The following is a 19,015-nucleotide window of genomic DNA, read 5'->3' as shown; positions in this document are numbered from 1 at the left end:
TGAAGCTGTGATTATATTTAAGATACAGTAACTCCTTGGAGTCCTTAGAAAAATGGTGCCCTCTTTTTGAGTGGTGATATGTTTTCATAGATCTGGTGATTTTTTTTTCTGACAAAGAACTGTCAGGAAAAATCAGATTAGGTTTCTTTCAGTGGTAGGAGTAAGTTTTTGCCCAAATCCTCTTCCCAAACATAAAAGGGCTGGTGGGGAGGGGACGTGGAGATCCTGATCCAAGGTCTAGCTGGTTGAGCAAGCAGTGAGGGTGGGTGTGGCACAGGGGCAAGGGCTCCCCAAGAGGGGTTGCATACCCAGGTCTCTGCTTTGTGTGGCTGTTAAACAAGGAATGACCCACTGGACTCCCAGGCTGTTGATGGGGGTGCTGCTCAGCAGGCTCCCAGCAGCGCTCTGCCTGCCTCACTTCCGCCTCCCACTGCCTGGCCACTGGGCCCCTCTGCCTGCTCTCTCCCTCCTGGAGGGGCCCGAGTTAGCAACCGATGTCCTCTTTCCATTCCTCAGTTTGAGCATTCTCTTGGCTGGGATTCTTTGCAGTTTGGAGTGAATGGTGAATGATTAGCTTCCAGGGCTGCTATACATTTTCCTTTATTTCTACCTTGGTCCATGGGGCTTTCTTGAACACAGGGTTTCCAGCTCTCTTCTCCCACCTCGTCTTGTCCAGAGTCTGCTTCTACTTCACTTAACCAAGAAAAAGATAAAACACATACAAACAACATCAGAAACTAGAAATGATATATAATGAGAGTCACGAAGGGATTTAAAAACAATTATACCAGCTGACGAGCAGAATGAGACAGAAACACTAATGAGGTTCTTGAATGGCAGAGTTTGATGTCTCTGTCTCCCCGTAGAGCTCACCATGGTCAAGGATGTTTCTGGGCATGGTCGTCAATGTTGAATTGGCTACGAATAGTCATACAGAAAGAGGAAGATTTACCTAAAAGGGTAAATACAACACTATGATGATGTTTCTTCCTCCTTCCATTTGCTGTCCTCTCATATCAGGGTAAAACTTCTTGTGCCACTTGAGCCACATGAAGTCAATCTAATCTGGGAATGCCCTTCTGCTGGCAGGCAGCTTCCCACCTCTTCTTGTCCGGTGCTCAGCACAGGGCGGGCACCTGCCGCCACCCAGCACCTGTTGGAGTTGCATGGGAAATGTGCTCTAAGCCCTCTTCATTTGAGAATAGAACATTTTCATTCGGTAGCAGAAGGAAGTGGGCCAGGTGCTGTCCCAGCCTGCATCTCCAATGGCATATTCCTGGTCCCTCACCCTGAAATGCAGCCCAGTCACCAAAAGGGGTCTCAGCCAAGAGCCAGTGCAAGCACCATAGTGTGTTATCAAACCACTCTAAAGAGCTGGGAAAGGGCTGGGTGGGGCCCATTGCCCCCAGAGAGCAGTGAGCATGTTGTCCAGATTATGTTCTAGTGCAGTAGTTGTCAGCCACTACTTAGTTGTGGAATCTTTGCTTTAAGCATTTTGCATGTAAGAGTTTGCCTGTGTATGTATATGCACATGTTATTTGTGTTGTATGTGTTATGTGCACATGTTATGTGTATACTCAGATATGTATACATGTGTTGTGTGTTCACAAGTATGCATGCATGTGTATATGTGTGTATGTATATAGGACCAGAGTGACGTACAGCTGCAGGTGGGTGGTGGAGGATAGTGGGTGCCCTCCTCCACCTCCCTGCAGAGCCCCCAGCACCCCATGGAATGCAGGTTGGAGCTACTGCTCCCCCAGTGGTTTGTGTGTGGCAGGCTAGTGGTGGTAGTAGGGCTGCGTGTTTTTCCTTGAAGATTTAAACTGAACCAGTCCCAGGGACAGTGTCCAGCCCTATGCACTGGCCGTGCAGGGTCATTAACATCAGCAGAGATGTTACTGTCTAAGGGGGAAGTATCATCTCTTCCTAGTGTACTATTAATAGCTTTTGAATTCTGATCTGCTTCAGTAATGTGGAGCTGTTTCTTTGTTTCAATGTTTCTAGAACACCTTTGAAAAAGCCCTAAAGCCTTGTCTGCCACACCTGATTAAACCAAAGGGGCTTTCCTGTTCTGTGCTGCTGCCTGTCTCTCTCTGCGTGACTCTGTGTTCTTTCTGTCTACAAGCTGATGTTTTGGGCCAGCTGGAACCCTTCCATAAATTAGCCGTCCTCAGCCAAATGAGAGGCTGTTCTCAGCCTTGCCCCATTTGCATACCTACAGGAGGAAGTGTCGCAAGAACAGAGCATTGAAAGATAAGAGCAGAGAGAGCTGCCCTCAACTCTACCACGCTCTTATCTTTCAGGGCTCTGGCAAGCCTGGGTGGAGGTGGGGGCCATGAGCCTGGGAGTGATGGGGATGGGGTTGGGGGGGGGCGTCGAGGGCTGGGGCCTCTCTGGGAGGTGAGGTGTCACTGGACTGTGAGACAAGACTGGAGTGTGGTATCAACCCAGGACACAGGACAGGGAGTGCAAAGATGTGAACTAAAGTGATAGGAACGACAAGAACCTTTTCTATGTGAAATGAAGAGACACATGGAAGTGAAACTATCCAAAACGTTATGGAAAATTTTCTTTAAGCACCCACTGATTCAAAAGCCATAAAATAAAATATGGTAAAATTGGCCACATAAAATTGTAAAACTTCTACACAGTAAAACAAACAGTTAAACATAACTCCAAAATACATTGTATCATATATCAGAGTCTCATACATAAATAAGCAAAACATGATACCAAAAAGAGTGAGCCACAGACACAAAAAGGAATTCACAGAAAAAGAAATACAAATAACTAGACATGAGAACATGTTGAAGAACCTTTCTCGTAAAAGAACCGCAAATTAAAGCAAGCTATCATTTTCACCTCTTAGATTTGCAAGATTAAGAAGTCTGATAACAGCCCGTTGGCAGGGTGTGGGGAAATAGACACTTTCATATCCGGTTAGCAGGAGAACAAAATGCCACACTCACTGCCAGGCAGTTTGTAGTCTCTGTCAAAACAGAAAATGCCCGGGTCTTCTAGCCTGGCCATCTCCTCCTGGCCATTTATCTACGGTCACTTCCGCATGTCAACACATTACAACACATGGTGGAACATGATGAAAACGCTAATAAACTATCTTTCGTTTGGCTTGGGAACACTCTAAGATTTTTTTTTTTTTTTGGTGAAAAAACCAAATTTCAGAAACAAGGCATTTAGTGTGATATTATTTGTATTTTAAAAGATATGTATATATAAGCTTTTGGGTGTGTTTAAAATTTCTGGAACGACTTACAAACATGAGTAGGAAATCTAAGAAGTGGGGCTTATGGGAGGGGGAAAGAGAGGGTTTTTTTTTTCATTTTATATCTTTCTGTGTGGTTTTAATTTTTTTTTCGATTAGTATATAATTTTAGAAATCTGGCTCAACAATAGCATAAGTGAATGCTCAGTGGAGAGCCTAGCGCCCGGGAGGGCTTGGCGAAGCTTCCAGAATGAAGTATCGGCTGGTGCCACAGCCTGGCTCCCATCCGGGGTGCTCCGCAGGGCTCGAGCTTTTGAGGCTCATGAGAACCCCAAGTGGAGGAAATGGGGCAAGAGGAGGGTGGGCAAGAGAACAGACCAGCAACTTTAAGTAAGAGCGTAAGATCCAAGTAACCTTTCCCAGACGGCTGACAGCCTGCTAGGCTGGGACCACGCACCCGTGAGCCCCTCTTCCAAGGAGCTCAGACTTGACAACTCCCCCTTCCTCTAAGAGGTTTCAGGAAGGTAAAAAGTACCTCATCCTTCTCACCTGGGGAATCCTGAACCAAAGGAAGGCAGAGCTTCTAGAAAGAGAAGAGAATCTGGGATTCCTAGCACTTCCTTGTTAGAAACAACCCCACGGCTCACTCACAAGTGACTGGGGCAAATCCGGGTCTCTGAAGAGCTCTGGGAGAATAAGCCCATGGGGCAAAGGGTCGAGGGGGAGGAAGCCACATGGGGGTGGTGGGGAGCCTTGACTGTGCCTGAGGTCCCGTCGCCAGACCCCACCTTGCCCAGCCCCACTGGAGTCTGGGTTCCTCTGTGAACACCCCCTCCCTTCCAGATGGCAGACTGTCTTCAATGAGACCCCACGGGTGAAGTGTCCACCCCAAAGTGACCCCTCCTGCCTTGTCCTGGGGCCCCTTGAGTGCCGAGGGGGTGGGTGAGCACCCGGCGCCGCAGTCCAGGACTGCTGCATGGCAGGGCCCGTCCCCATCCCAGAAGCGGCCTGCTCCAAGCTTTAGAGACTTTGTGCCCAGATTCCTTGAGCTGCGTCAGGAAGTCTTGCTACAAGCAAACTGGATTTTCCTGTCCGGGTTCCTGCATGGGTCCTAATGAAGCCTTTGATCTATTTCAGGTATCGGAATTGCGTTTACACCTACAGAATTCTGCCCAATGAAGATGATAAATTCACGGTTCAGGTAAGTCCTTTATAAACATTGAAGCCTGAACGGGATTTCAGTCTATACTGGCAGCAAAAGGGTGGAAAGGGGACGATGAAAGCACGTGTCCCAAGCAGCCTAGACGGAAAGGCCTGGCTGAGCCTGGCTTTCTCCCGCAAGTCCAGGGGGTGGCCTGGTGGGTAGACTGTGACCCTCAGAGTGACCTGCTCTGTGACATGATGAAACAGACATGCCAGGGGTTGTCTGAGTCAGTGGGTGTGAGGAGGAAACCACGCGAGGAAGACTGCCCGGAGATGAAGGAAGAGTGCGTGGCTGTGGCTTGGTGGTGGTTGTCTCCAGTGCCCTGGAGTGAATGGGCGGAAGTGGGCCAGGAAGGAGGGAGGGAGGTGAGCTTGCGGGAGGACAGACCACGTTTTCTGAGGGATTAGAAGATTCGCACGAAATGGTGCCTTTCAGTGTGCAGAGCTCTGTTCTGTCCAAGGCTGATGCTCCTGCCGTCTGATTTCACCATGTAAATCTAAATGTGCAAAAACTTGCAGTTAAATCTTAAAAAGAAAAATCAGCTGCACCAGTGCAAGCCTGGGAGGACCACCCTAAGCACAGCTTAAGTAACAAACAGTAAAGACTTCGTTTGGCCACAGTAAGTGACAACACAGTGATGTGGAAGGCAGGGAAGCTCTTTTAATCCGGCTGCATTAAGAGAACACGAGGCGGGAAGATCAAAGGAAGTGAGGTTTCCACGTCCTCCGTTGGGGGACGGAGTGTGCTCGCACATGTCATGCTCGGTCCTCGGGGGGGCCATGGCAAATGGTGTAGTGACAGGAGGAGTGCCCCGTGTGAGCAGAGCGGCTGGGACCGACAAGGGTTTGGACACCATGTCACAGAGGAGCAATGGCCGGGCCTGTGGAGTTTAGTTGGAGGGAAAGTGGAAGTCGGGGGGGCAGGGCTCGAGCGCTGGCCTCCAGACCTTGACGGGAACGAGTCACTTTGTGCAGAACTAGGAGGCAGCAGTAGACGTTGAGCTGGACTCAAGGGCAGGACAACAGGTGGGTCCCTGGGGCAAAAATCACCCAAAATATGTCAGGAGGGAGAGCAGAAGGCCTCTTAGGAAGACCGTCGGAGGGGCTCAAAGGAATCACTTCAATGAGCCACTGGTCAGAGTGAGCCCCTGAGGGGCACGCCTGAGCCCAGGCAGGAGGGGCCGGGGCTGCCTGCTCAGGGTGTGTTTGCTGCGGGGCGTCCACCAGGGACGCACGCTTGGGCTCCGGCAGAATCGCTTCACCTGGTAGAGGTCAGGCTGAGCGCTGTTCTGGCTTCTTCCACACCAGCACCTAGAGGTTTTTAGTCGTCGGGGATGCCCACGTGTCTGGGCCTGGTTCTTGGAGAAGTCACGGAGAGCAAGTGTGGCACACCGAGGGCAAGACCATGCTGTCAAGCAGGAGGCAGCCATTCGTCATCAGAATGTTTGACTCTTGGGGGCTCCTCACCTTCGGGGACGTGGCCGGCCAGTTGGCCTCCATGCATGGCCTCTGTTTTTTCCAGGTCTAGGACTGCGTGCGTGTTCCTGGCTGGGCTGGCATCCTTGCTGGTGGCTTGCTGAGAGGAGTCTAAACTCTCTTAAGTTAAAAGTTGGTCAAAGCTTTTGATCTATTTTCCACTTGTGGTTTCTTCTATTCCTTCAAAGTGGAGGAAACTTTAAGTATGACTGGAAAAGACATGACTTTGCGGCTTCTCGTGTAGGGTTTGCACCCACGGCTTGTAAACGTACAGACTGTGCCTCGAGACTGTCCCTCTCGTTGTCCCACTCTCGCTGCTGCGGCCTCCGTCCCGCGACACTGGGAATCACTGCCCGTCTTGCAGCTGCTTCTAAATCCGTGGGTCTAGAACAGATCCACTGTGGCTGACTCTGGGAGGGGCGCGGCCTCTGCGCAGACGTGCCGAGCAGGGAGGAGACGGCCGTGCCAGGGCCCCCAGGGCTTGGGGCCAGGAGAGCTCGGGGCCCTGCACCCCATTTTCTGCCCTGACTCAACTCTTCTCTGGGTCCGCTCTGCCCCTCCCAGCAGGCCCACTCCTCAGTTCCCAGGCCCAAGAGGGAATCTGATGGGTTCAGCCCCCAGCGGCTTTCTCTGCGGGTGCCACTCAGGGGCCACCAGCCCTAGTGTGCGTGTGAATAGGCTGTCTTGGTACAGATACCCTTGGGGATGGTGGCAGAGTCTTGGGGGCAGAGCGTGGCCCCCTCAGGCCTACACTCAGCCAGGGCAGGGCAGGCCACGTCTGCAGGGCCTACCTGGCCCTCCTTGGTAGCCAAACCGGATAACCAAGGTACAGGAAGCTGTGGGCCTAGGTGGTCTGAGGAAGTTTCCATATTTAAGGCTACGGCTTCCTATAAAATACACCTCCCCAACAAAATGAGCATGGCTGTCCGCTGAGAAGCCAACGAAAGCTCACGCCCAATTAAGCCAAGTCAGAGATCTTTGGAGGAACCGTCAGCAGTTATTGATCGCTGCTTATTTTAACTCGAGTTCCTCTTTTCACGTTGAGGCAAAACCTCACGCTCCTTTCTGAGCTTAGCCACAGTTTCTAAATAACTCACGCCCGACACCTGAGTCTGTTCGGTGCCACCAGAGTATGAGGCTCCCAAAAATAAGAATCTGGCTTGAAACTTCACCAAGTGAAGCACCAAAAGGCTTTATTGTTTCTTATTTTAATTCCTTGAGCTTCCTCCCTGGGCCTCCTGTCTCACTGCTGGGCCTGCAGATCCCACAGCTAAGCCTCTGTCTTCCAGCCCAGAAGCTGCCTCCAAACCTGCCTGGGCGTCAGAATTCCTTGGGAAGGGCGGGCCTAGGACTCCCTTAGGACCCCGCCTGGAGGGACGGGGAGGCAGACAGTGTGGCCTCTCAAAGCGCTTGGCCTCTTGTCCTTCACTTGGTTGCAGATAATACTTGATCATAAACGGCATTTGTCCCTTGTGGTAAATCAGCAAGGTCCCTGGAAGGAAAGCCGATGCCTTTGTTCCCAGCGGGGAGCTGGGCTGGGGTGCCCTTTGGCCAGCCAGGTGGCCTTGGGCAAGGAAGCCAAGAAACTCTGCTGGGAAGTGGAAATCACACACCCCTCCCGGTGCAGGGACAGCAGGGAAGGAGGGTGACAGAGAAGGGAGCCAGAGGTGCTTTAGAAGATTCTAGGCAGCGCCCGGGGTAGAGGGAAAGAGGGGCAAATTTTGTGGAGCCCAATGCCCCTCGGCTCTGCTCTTTGGGCCGTGCACCTCTGTGCCTGCAGGGGCCCGGGTAGCCCATGGAATGGTTAAGCAGTCGTTCAACAGCTGCCATGACACTTGAACCCTGAGAACCTGCTGGACTGGAACCTCTGCCGCCTCTCCTGGGTGGGGGTGGGGTGTGCTCTGAGCACTGTGTGAGGCCAGAGGAAGGAGGACGGCTCAGCCCCTCAGGCCGAAGTTTCCCACAGGGAGACAGCGGGTTTCTTGTAAAGCCCAGACTCCCTTCCCCACTTGGAAAGGGAAGTGACTCTCCCCTAAGGGAAGCGTCACCTCTTGAAAGGCTGACTCCGGAATGCGCTGTTGGGCTGCTGCCGCCCCTGAGGGACTCCCCCCACTGGAGAGTGAGGGGGAGTTGGAGGCTGGGCGGGCAGTCCCGATGCACCAACTCCAGGGTGACCGCGGGGGGCCTCGGGCTGGGGAGCGACCTGCAGACATGTCCTGTGAATGGGTCCCCAAAGCCAGTGCTGCAGTGGAAGTAAAAGGGCCCTTGCTCCCTGTCCCACACCCTCCCTATCAAGAGGATAAAGCAGAAAATAAAAGCCGCCCCTCCTCCATCACATCAACGTCCTCTGTGAACTTCCTGTCTTTCCTTAAGGTTGAGATTGTATCCAAGGTGTCTATTGTTCAAGTCAGGACAGCAGCACCTGCAGGTTTTAATGCAGGTTTAGATAAACAGGGAATTAGAAAAGATCTGCCTCGTAGACTCTTTCATTATTTTTTCCCAGTTTGGGAGGAAAATCCCGTAGCTCGAGCCATTCTGGTGAGTTCTGAAGATGAGAGACTCAAGTCCCTGGTCCCCGACGGTGGCGGTCAGGTTGCTCCGGGCAGTGTGGCTTTTGCAGAGAGAAAAACAAAACAACTTTCTAAAACCTATTCCGTCACAAGTGTCCAAGAGAGGGTAAACGGTTGAGCCATTGTTATTAAGTTCAGGAAGCGGGTGGCAGCTGTTATTGTTCTGAGTGGTCGCCGAGTGAAGTAGAGATTCCGTCTGAGCCGCCGGGTGAAGGATGTGGCTCCAACACTCACTTCCTGGACTTGCACAATGAGCGCAGACAGCTCAGGTACCAGAAGCCTCGTGCGGCCAGGGCCACCCTGCAAGGACTCCGTGGCCACACCAAGGACAGTGGGCTGTGGGGGTCCACGTGGTTGAGGGGTCCCTTTATGTCATGACAGCCACACTCCAGAAGACTGCACTTAGAATTTTTTTTTATTTGGCCTACTGTAGAACACAGACAGATGTATTTTCTAAGCCTCTGAGTATCTTAAAACATCTTGCAGTTGTTTACATATTCAAAAGGGAATTTGATGGATATAAAATTCTTGAGACCAACTATTCTCTCAAAATCCTCTACAGGTGTTGTTCCACGGCCTTCAGAAATTTAGTATTATAAATAGTCCTGAGAGCAAAACCCAAGGCCAAACTTGTACTAGTGCCAATAGAGGGAACCAATTTTTACTTTTTCTCTTTCTACTGTGAAGCTGGCGGGAATTTTTTTTCTAGCCTTGTCATTTTCCTTTCTTGATAGTCCCTGAAATGTGTTCGGCTTATTTACTTTCCAAACCCAGATCTTTCTTTGACTCAGGAGACTTTTCTTCTGCTTGGTCTTTGATTAAGTTTTTATTCCAGTCCTTCTGATTTCTTTCTTGGAACCCCCCACCCCCACCCCCAAGAAAGCCAAGGCTCCGCTCACTTTCTAGCCTCTGGGATATACATGCCCTTGAGACCAAGCCAGCCCTCCCTCCTGTGTGGCTGCAGGACAGGGAACCCTTTCCCAAGCATCTCAGAGAATTCTGGAAAGAGTGTCCATGCTGTTTGTCATCCCTACCTCCAAATGACTGTTTTCTCCCCTGGCCATCCTGTTCCTGCTTCTCCATGTTCCAGAGCCTTCTGGTCCACTTGCCCCAGATCATGGGCCCATTTCCTCTCTTTGCTGCCCAAGGCTGCACAGAACTGACATTAGTTTGCACCACATAGTGGACCGGTTTAGATGGGGGAATAGGATTCAACTGTAGCCAAGGAGACAAAGAGGACAGTGTTTTGTGGGCTTCTAGTAAAGGTTTAATTTGTCTTAGAAACAGAAACAAGGATGAAATAGTCCCTTTTCTACCTTTGGAAGCTGTCACAGGATGTGATGGCTGGGGCGCTGCTGTCATCCTGTAACCATGAGGACAGGTAGCTAGAGAGTGAGGCCAACATGCAGATGGCAGAGCAGAAAGATGAAACGAACCTGGGTCCTTGAAGATGTCATTGAATTAGCTGAAGGGAATTAGCCAGCCTGGGACCCGCCCTACCTTTCCTCTTCCTGTTTTGTGAGTTAATTAATTCCTTTTTGTTCAAGTCGCTGAGTTAGGGTTTTCTGCTACCTGCAGCTAAAACTATCCTAATACGCAAAGGTTTGGGCTATCCTAGGGGAATTCCAAAGCAGAAAATAAACATTTTCAATTGCATGTCATTTCACTGCACCAGAAGCCCACAAGTCTTGGTCTGAAACACGTAGCCCCTGCTCTCCCCTCTCCTTAGCTGTAGGCTGCGTCGCGTCTCTGGGACCTGCTCCACTCTGCCACAGATGTTCCTCATGACTTGTCCTTTTTTTTTTTTGAGACAGAGTCTCGCTCTGTTGCTGGGGCTAGAGTGAGTGCCGTGGCGTCAGCCTAGCTCACAGCAACCTCAGACTCCTGGGCTCAAGTGATCCTCCTACCTCAGCCTCCTGAGCAGCTGGGACTACAGGCATGCGCCACCATGCCCGGCTAATTTTTTCTATATATATTTTTAGTTGTCCAGATAATTTCTTTCTATTTCTAGTAGAGACGGGGTCTCGCTCTTGCTCAGGCTGGTCTCTAACTCCTGACCTTGAGCGATCCACCCGCCTCGGCCTCCCAGAGTGCTAGGATTACAGGTGTGAGCCACCGCACCCCGCCATGACTTGTCTTTATGTCAGACATCCTTGGGCTCAATATCTCTCTCTCCAGTTCTAACCAGAAAAAGTGCAGAAATCAATCAGTGTGCTAGCAAGCTCTGTGCCCTGGGGAGACACCCTGGTTGCCTGCTTACTGCGGAATCGTCCAGCTTCTCATCTCAACGTCGCCCTTCCAGATGGGGTTCTGGGTCTAACCTTCGTGTATGCAAGAGGCCACGCAGAGTTTTAGCAGACGGAAGAGAGTCTCTCTGAGACGCCTCGCTCGATCACTCCATAAAAATAGCCCCCACCCTCACCTGCTGCTCTGCAACCCCTTCCCCTCCTTTGTTTTCTTTGTGGCACTTGTGAGCACCCCGTTTGATGCATTTATCACTTGATTTATCTATTTGCTGTCTCAGAACTGTTCCTAGCACACAGTAAGTGCTCCATAAATATTTATGGAATGAATGAATTCTGCTGCCACCTTGAAAGGATAGAAAGAAAAAGCTATCGGTTTCACTTAAAATGATGACGGTTTTGCCCTTGCCGTAGTTCTGGTTCTTAAACTGAGTCTCCACAGTATCCTCCGTATCTATCGACTTATCGCACTTGCCTTCATGGCTCGGTCAGGTTGTTGTGCGTTCTGGGAAGGGCTCTTTTTCCAGACTCAGTTTTGCTCTAACTCCCCCACTGTGGATTTCCACGTCAGCGCTGAGGTTTTGTTTTGTCACAAGCCTGCCTGACCTGGGTGGCCTCCCTGGGTAACTGGTCGGGTCATGTGTTCATCTTTCTCCTTCTCTCCTTGTGGGTTTTCGCTTCTGGGTCATGAAAGCGTTGCCTTTTACATCCATGTGAGGCTGCCGATGCGTTGGCCCAGGATGTTTTCCTGGTTCCTGCAGCTGCATTTTCAGAGAAGGCTCTTGCTCGGGCCTTCAGGGCCATGTAATGTCCTAGTTCTCTTGGGCAAGTGGTTTATTCTCAGAATAAATAGTCAGACACAGTGGGATAACGGCAGTACTTCTCACCTGTGGAGGTTTTGAGGATTCAAAGAGATGGTTTATGTAAAGCACACAGCTCAGTGCCTGGCAGGTGACTCAGTGAATGATTATTTTAAATAAAGAGTAAGGGGGAGAGGAGCAAACCTCCATGAAGGCAGGTACCCGGGCAGGAGCCCAGGCTGGGTGCATGGGAGGGAGAAAGTGCTGGGACGTGGGGACTCCTGATAGCAGAAAGACCCTCCAAAGGGGACTTGGAGAGGAGGACGAGTGGCCAGGAGCAAGGGGCATGGGGGAGGCACCAGGTAGGGGTGTCTGAATCCGGGCCCCTCTCAAGAACTGGGATCACCCTGCACCTGCTTACTGGGCCTACGTAACCCCTGCTTTGAAGAACTGGGGATGACAGAGGCAGGGGGTGAGGGCAGCGGCAGTGCGTGGGGTCCCACCAGCCAGTGGTAAGAGAGCCCTGAGGACACAGAAGGTGGGGGTGTCCCAAAACTCCCGCCTGGGGCCCACCTTACCATCCCATTTTGCCATTGCTCTTATTTCTTGAGCCCTTAGCAGGAGCTGGGCCATCATATATGTGCTTTAATTTAATCCTGGGAGAGGGTTATCATTAGTATCATTATTATTCCCATTTTTAATTCAAGGAAACAAAGGCTCAGATGAGATAATGCTGCTTGCTTGGCTTACAAGACTTGTAAGTGACAGAAGAGGCACGTGCACTGACCCCATGCTGTGGCTCACGAAGCCGGGGCACCCTCAGTGTCCTGGGCCTGGCTCTTAGCCATCGAGGTGCCCAGCCACCTGTGCGCTGGGCTGGAGGGGGAGCTTCACCTGGGTGTGATGCTGCCGCCATGTTCGGCTATCGGCCTTCGTTTCCCCAACCACGGGGGCTGGCCCCACTGTGGAACCAGCCGGGAGCTGTGTGGTATTTGAGCCATTATCCTGCTTGAACGAGGCCCAAGATGACCCTACTTTTAAGCTGAGTCCAGTTAGTGCTGTACTCACGTGTCCTGACTATATTCCTTCAGGGTCGGAATGACACCTCAGAGATTCCCTACAGCCCGGTCATTCATTCATTCATTCCTTAGTAAACACTAACTGGGAACTAAAAATACAACAGTCAACCTCGTGGACACAGTCCCTCCTGCCAACTCCTCCTGGGCTCCCAAAGTCCCTTCTTTTCAGCCATTCCTGACTGTCTAAGCCAAGAGACCCTGGGAGGCTGACGGCCATCCTAGTGTCCCTCCCATCTGTCCAGCGTGTTTCTGCTTCTCACCACTGAACGGAAAAGGTTCTACAATCTTGAAATGTAGAAATGTGTTTTCCAACATCCAAATGTCTCTTGCAAACCTATACCATTAAGACCCTAGGAAGAGGTCTCAGCACCTCATACAGAGACCAGGACAGAACACAAGGGAATGGTCCCAGCCTCTAAAGAGAGAAAACAGACATTCAAGCAAGTAGATTAAAGGTTACTCAGAAGTCTGCAAGAAAGATGCCACTGGCTGCTTGGGAAACCAAACAATAGAACGCTCTCTCCTCCCAGGAAGACTTTGAAAAGATATTAATAGTTACTCCTAGGACACTGAATATCTCCCTGCCCCAGGATCTTTGCACCTGCTCTGCCCTGTGCTTGGGACTCTGTCCCCCAGACCACCACATGGCTGACTGCCCTGAAATCATGCCTGGCCCTATAGTCATTCTTCACTGTGCTCCTGTTTTATTTTTCTTCACAGCCGTTATCACTGTCGGTGATGGTGTTAGTTTCCTATCGCTGCTATAACAAATTTCCACAAACTGAGTGGATTAAAGCAACACAGATTTATTATCTTGCAGTTCTGGAGGCCAAAAATCCAAAATGGCTTTCACTGGGCTAAGTCGCGGTGTCGGCAGAGCTGTGCTCCTTCTGGAGGCTCAAGGGGAAATCCCTTCTCTTGCCTTTGCCAGTGTCTAGGGGCCACCTGCGTTCCTTGGCTCGTGGCCGGCTCCTCCACCTTCAAAGCCAGCAGTGGCCAGTCAAGGTTTTCTCATGATGCTTTTTCTAAGGTTTCGACTCTCTGCCTCCCTGTTTCCCTCATGAGGACCCTTGTGAGTAGGCTGGGACCCCCCAAAAAATCCAGGATCATCTCCCATCTGGAAGTCAGCACATGAGCAACCTTAATCCCCCCATGCCGTCTGACGTGGCACATTCACAGGTTCCCAGGATTAGGACGCGGTGGGAGAGGGAGGCCAGTACTCTGCCAGCCACGGCAGCTGTCTTCGTTATGTATTGACTCACTCATTTATTATCTGTCTCCACCATGAGAGGGTGAGACCCATGAGTGCCAAGACCTTTTGATCTTGCTCACCAGTCTCTGCAGCACCCAGAAGAGCACCTGGCACATAGCAGGTGCTCAAGAAATCTTTGCTAAATGATTGGATGAAGGGATACATTTGTAATGCAAACAAGGTAGGAAAGGCCAAGGAGGGACATGGAGTAAAGATCCCCAACGCCTTCCTGTGCTGAAATTCTGTGATTCATGCTGTAGCAAGATCAACTAGGCTTTCCCGAGGTGGGGGTGTTCAGGACCACGTCTCATAATCTGTTCTGTGGGCGCAGCGGGCACCGCAGATGCAGCAGGCTCTGGGTCTGGGCTGAGCAGGGACTCACAGCGCCTGGGGGGCAAGTGGCACAGCTGGCAGGAGCCCCCCAGGCTCAGCTCCCCAGGCAGCTCCTCTGCAGCGTCCCAGAGCTGAGGACGTGGGGACTTATCTGCCAGCTGTCACTTCTGTCTCCCCCGGAGTACCTTGAGAGTTTTACAGAAAGAAAAGAAGCAAGCTGGAAAGAAGGGCGTCTGCCTCAGGGACGTGTAATTAAGGATAAAAATATCCTGAGAGGCTGCCGGCAGTGTGGAAAGCGGAGATCGATCGCCTGCGGTCCTGGGCCCGCTGGAGCCCTGCAGCCTTGAAACAGAATGATTCACGGGGGTTTTGCATGGATGAGCCTGCACCGTTATAAACACCATCCGCATCCAAGCAGGGCCAAATGATGTGCGCCTCAGCCCTCGGAGGGGAGGAGTTTAAACCGAGGCATCTTAAAGGCAGGACCTTTGCCTGGGGGGAGAGGGAAAGGGGAAATGGAAACAGTGAAGGAGACCGGCTTCCTCAATTGCCCGCAGCGGGGGAAATGACAACTAAAAGGTGAAGGTTGAACGTTGGGGGTGGAGGACTTGGAGGCCCCATCAGTAGCCCCTTCTCCCTCGACCTCCCCTCACCTCCATCTTGAGACAGACGGAGCCGGGCCAAGGAGCCCAGGCCCGTCCCTGTGTCTGGCTCCCAGGTACCCAGGGGCACCCCCGAACCCCCTAAGCCCCCAGCCTGCTCCACCTCTCAGCCCCACCCCACACTCTGCACCTAAAAACGCTCAGTAGATTCCTGCCCGATAAATGCAGACATAGGTGAAATAACCTTGACCCCGAGATGAACATGGTTACCCAGAAAGAAAAGTTAACTAATGTGTCCCCGGAGAAATGGAGAAACAAGTAGACTCACTCCAAGGGCTTCGTGATGTTTTTGCATCCTGACGGGCCCCTAAATTCCTCCCCTGTCTAGCTTTTCTGTTTTTGGACTGAGAAGGATTACAGCAGATCAATATTTGTTATCTCTGCTTTTTTTCTCTTAGGAAAATAGTAAGTGAGGGTGAGGAAGTTCAAATCGAAAATATGAAACAGAAGTAAAATCCCCTGACAATGAAACAAGCTTTCCTTCTTGGGAAACTAGCAATTTAAATATGTTTCTCTGAAATTTAACTTCAGAATCTGTAATATCTTCGACATCTTAAAAATAGTCATAAAGCCTTTATGTTAAGCACCTTGAGTGCTCACTGAGGCATTCTTTAAAGATAGACAGTCCTCGGATATTTTGGGGTGAAAAGAGGTGCAAAAGATTAGCAATAATATCAGGCCTGGTAAGCTACAGAGAAGTGGGCACAATTTTAAAGTAATTTTTTATTGTACATTGAAATCTTAAGATTTGGGATATATTGGATTAAAAAAATATATTGATCAAATTGATTTCACCCAATTTTTAAAAAGTTTTTAAAATATGGCTTCTAGAAAATTTGAAATCATATATAAGGCTGACATTGTATTTCCATCGGACATCATCACTCTAGAGCCTTGCTGCTGAGTCTGGTCCCCAGACCACACCGTCAGCATCCCCAGCAGCTTGCTGGAAATGCAGAGGATCCGGCCCCAGACCTGAAGATGCAGGATCAGCATTTAAACAAGATCCCAAGTGATCCTCATGCAGGTCAAGGTTTGAGGACCACATAGGGATCGGGGAACTGGCTGGCACTCAGGCTCTCCCACGGTGGGGGTGGGGGTGGGGGTGGGGCAAACAGGGTAAATGGACAGTACCAACGTTTGTAGCGCCCGGGCCCTATGAAGGATACCCCCCTGCCACGAATTTGTCCAACAAGTCACATGGGCAAAGATATATGTACAAAGACATTCACTGCAGCATCACTTCAAGTTGGGGACAAAGAAGAACCTTAACAGAAACCTAGCAAGCAACCTACATGTGATTGGTAGGGAACTGGTTAAATGCGCCGTGGTCTGGGCCGTGGAAGACCATGTGGATCCTTAGAAAATGAAAGCAGAGTTTTGTGTAAGTTAAAAAGATTTCAAAATTTACAGAAAAAAAGTTACAGGATGATATTACGGTACAAGAGTCTGTTTTTGTTTGTTAAGGGGTAGATTATCCACGCAGCATTGCACGTATGTAAGAGCACAACGTCCAAGGAACTGCTAACATGGGTCTAGGGTGGGGGGTTGTGGGCCATTGGGGTCACCAAGAAGAGCAGGGGGCTTCTATTTCCCAACGTATACCCTTTGGTACTGTTTTAATTTATTTTAACCAAGTTAAGATACAATCTTTAAAATAATTTTTCTTACATTTTATTTTTTGTCTTTATTTTTCAAAAAAATTATATAGCAGGAAATGGGATGGTCTCAGAAAGTCTAGGGGTAAGGACGCCGTAACCTGGGGTCCCAAACGGAGTCTCAGCAGAGATGCCTGGGAAAAAGGAAGATTGGGACCAGGTTGAAAAAGGGCTTGGATGCTGGGCTGGGGAGTTTGGACTCGACTCTGCAGACAGTGGGGAGCCATGGAGGGTTTTTGGTTGTTGTTGTTTTTTAATTGAGGTGAAATTCACATAACATAAAATTAACCATTTTTTAAAGTGAACAATTCCATGGCATTTAGCACATTTACAATATTGTGCAGCCACCACCGCTATTTATTTCCCAAACATTTTCATCATTCCAAGATAAAACCTCATATCCATATGATAATAGTTTTAAAATTAGTTTTTTAAAAACTTACCTTTTATTCCCCCACCGCCCACCCCCAGAGAAGTATGAGTGTGTTGAATTTAAACCCTCCAAGGTTTAAACTGGGTGGTAGGGGTGATTTTTTTGTTTTTTAATCTGGTTTTGTTTCCAGCCCTGCTAGTGTGGCCCCCTGGTGGGAATGCTCGTTCTTAGGCAGGACATCTTCTGGGTCAGGTTCAGGGCTGAGGGACCTGGGGCGTGTCCTTATAAACAGTTGTTCTTTTTTCTTCCTTCCTTTTTTTTGTTTGTTTGTTTTTTCTTGTCTTTTTTTTTTTTTTTTTGGCTTTCTTTTTTAACCTAAGTGAAATATGCATATGCTTTCTAAAATCATTCAAACAAAACAGAAGCACAGAGTGGCCAGTGAAAGCTGCTCTTACCCCTGCACGCCCCGTCTCCAGCACGGAGCAGCCACTGCCGGTGGTTCCGCATCTGTCATTGTCTGTGTTCACAGAGATGTGTACAAAGATACAGTTCTGTTTTGTTTGGTTTTATAAATGGGAAAACATCGTACATACTGTTCTACAATTTGCCTTCCTCCCTTAGCAATCTGCCTTTGAGATCTATCCAAGTCAGTTCATACACCTTTGTGCTTTTTAACTGTCGTACGATAAGGTATGGACGTTTACACAATTTCTTTTTTTGTTGTTATTACTACAAAAGACAAATGCTGTAATAAGCAAAGCTTGTATGTGCCTCTGTGCACATACACAAGTTTTATCCAAGCAGAAAGATTACTAGATTGAAGGAATGCATGTTTTATTGTAGATACAGCCAAATCACCTCGTCCAAGGCTCCTCTGTGTGATCCACCCCCCATCTTGGTGCCCACGATGCCCCAACACCTTCCCAATTCTGGACATTACCAGTGTCTGTAATTTTCACCAAGCAAAGGGTGAAATGTGCAGTCTCAATATGTTACTTTGCATTTCCCTCATTAGAAATGACACTAAGCCTATTTTTATACATGCATTCACCATTTGTGTTTCTTCTCCTGTCAATTGCCTATTTATATTCTTTGTCCATTTTTCCCTTTTTAAAAATCTTTCTGGTTATAGAAGCTTTTCTATATGCCTTGGATATCAATTTTTTTTGGTCAATTATGCTGTAAATATTTTCTCCCAGCCGGCTATCTTTTTAACCGTTGTTTACAGCCCATCTTGTCATTGTCAAAGTTTAAAGCCTTTAAGTCGTCAAATGTTTTCATTTATGCATTGAGTTTTGTGAATCATTCATCTCAATATTATTTATCCAAGGAAAATACTTTTTCTAATATTTTTATAATATGCTGTTATGTTTAGCTCTTTGTTTATTTTTACATTTGGCATAAAGTAGGGAATATAGCTCCACCCTCCAAATGGGTAGCCGACACAGTGTGTTAAGTGGTCAATCCTTTTCCCATCAGTTCACTGCGCCCGCACATCACGCGCTCATCTCCCACATAGTCCCCATCTGATTTGGGGATCCTCTTTCTGTTCCATTGATTGATTAATCTGCTCTTGCCCAGTTGCATGATGTTTAATTACTGTGGCTGCACTGTGTATTTTCCTGTCTCATAGACTAAGTTCCCACCTATTGTTCTTCTCTTTATTTCTTTGTTCCCATGCATTTTCTTTTCAGGGGAATTTTGTAATCAGCCCATCAAGCTCCCTAAAAATTCTAATTGGAATTTCTTGCAATTACATTGAATTAATAGGCTAATTTGAAGATAACTCATATCTTCATTACATTGAGTCTTTCGATTTGAGATCGTGGCATCTCTTTCCATTTATTCCGATTTTCTTTTATATGTACTCTCTTTTATGTTTTCTCCCTGTGGTTCTTACACCTGCCCTGTTATTGGGAATGATGTAGTTTTAGTTACTTTTGCAAATAGGATCTTTTCTTTTCCATGACTTTTGTAGGTGTCTAGGAAAGTGACAGTTTCTGTAGGGTGCTCTTAACTACATGTCTGAATTATCTCACTCATTTTAATACTTTTTGAGGTCATTCTTTTGGCTTCTCCAGGTGCGTGAACTTGTGTGCAAATAATGGCAGACTTGTCTGTTCCTTTCAATACAACTTAT

The 19,015-nt window shown here is 48.9% G+C and overlaps 1 protein-coding gene across 1 annotated transcript in view; it reads left to right on the top strand.

Moving 5' to 3' along the window:
• The window catches only part of INPP5D (inositol polyphosphate-5-phosphatase D), a 105,531-nt gene that overhangs the window by 10,790 nt on the left and 75,726 nt on the right, over positions 1-19,015 (top strand). Inside the window, exon 2 of the mRNA XM_045559602.1 lies at positions 4,364-4,427. Within this exon, the coding sequence (XP_045415558.1) occupies positions 4,364-4,427 (64 nt within the window). The remainder of the gene's footprint in view (positions 1-4,363; positions 4,428-19,015) is intronic.

This window comes from Lemur catta, chromosome 8, assembly GCF_020740605.2.
Source record: "Lemur catta isolate mLemCat1 chromosome 8, mLemCat1.pri, whole genome shotgun sequence".
NCBI lineage: Eukaryota > Metazoa > Chordata > Mammalia > Primates > Lemuridae > Lemur > Lemur catta.
This window is presented reverse-complemented; position numbering and strand designations above follow the sequence as displayed.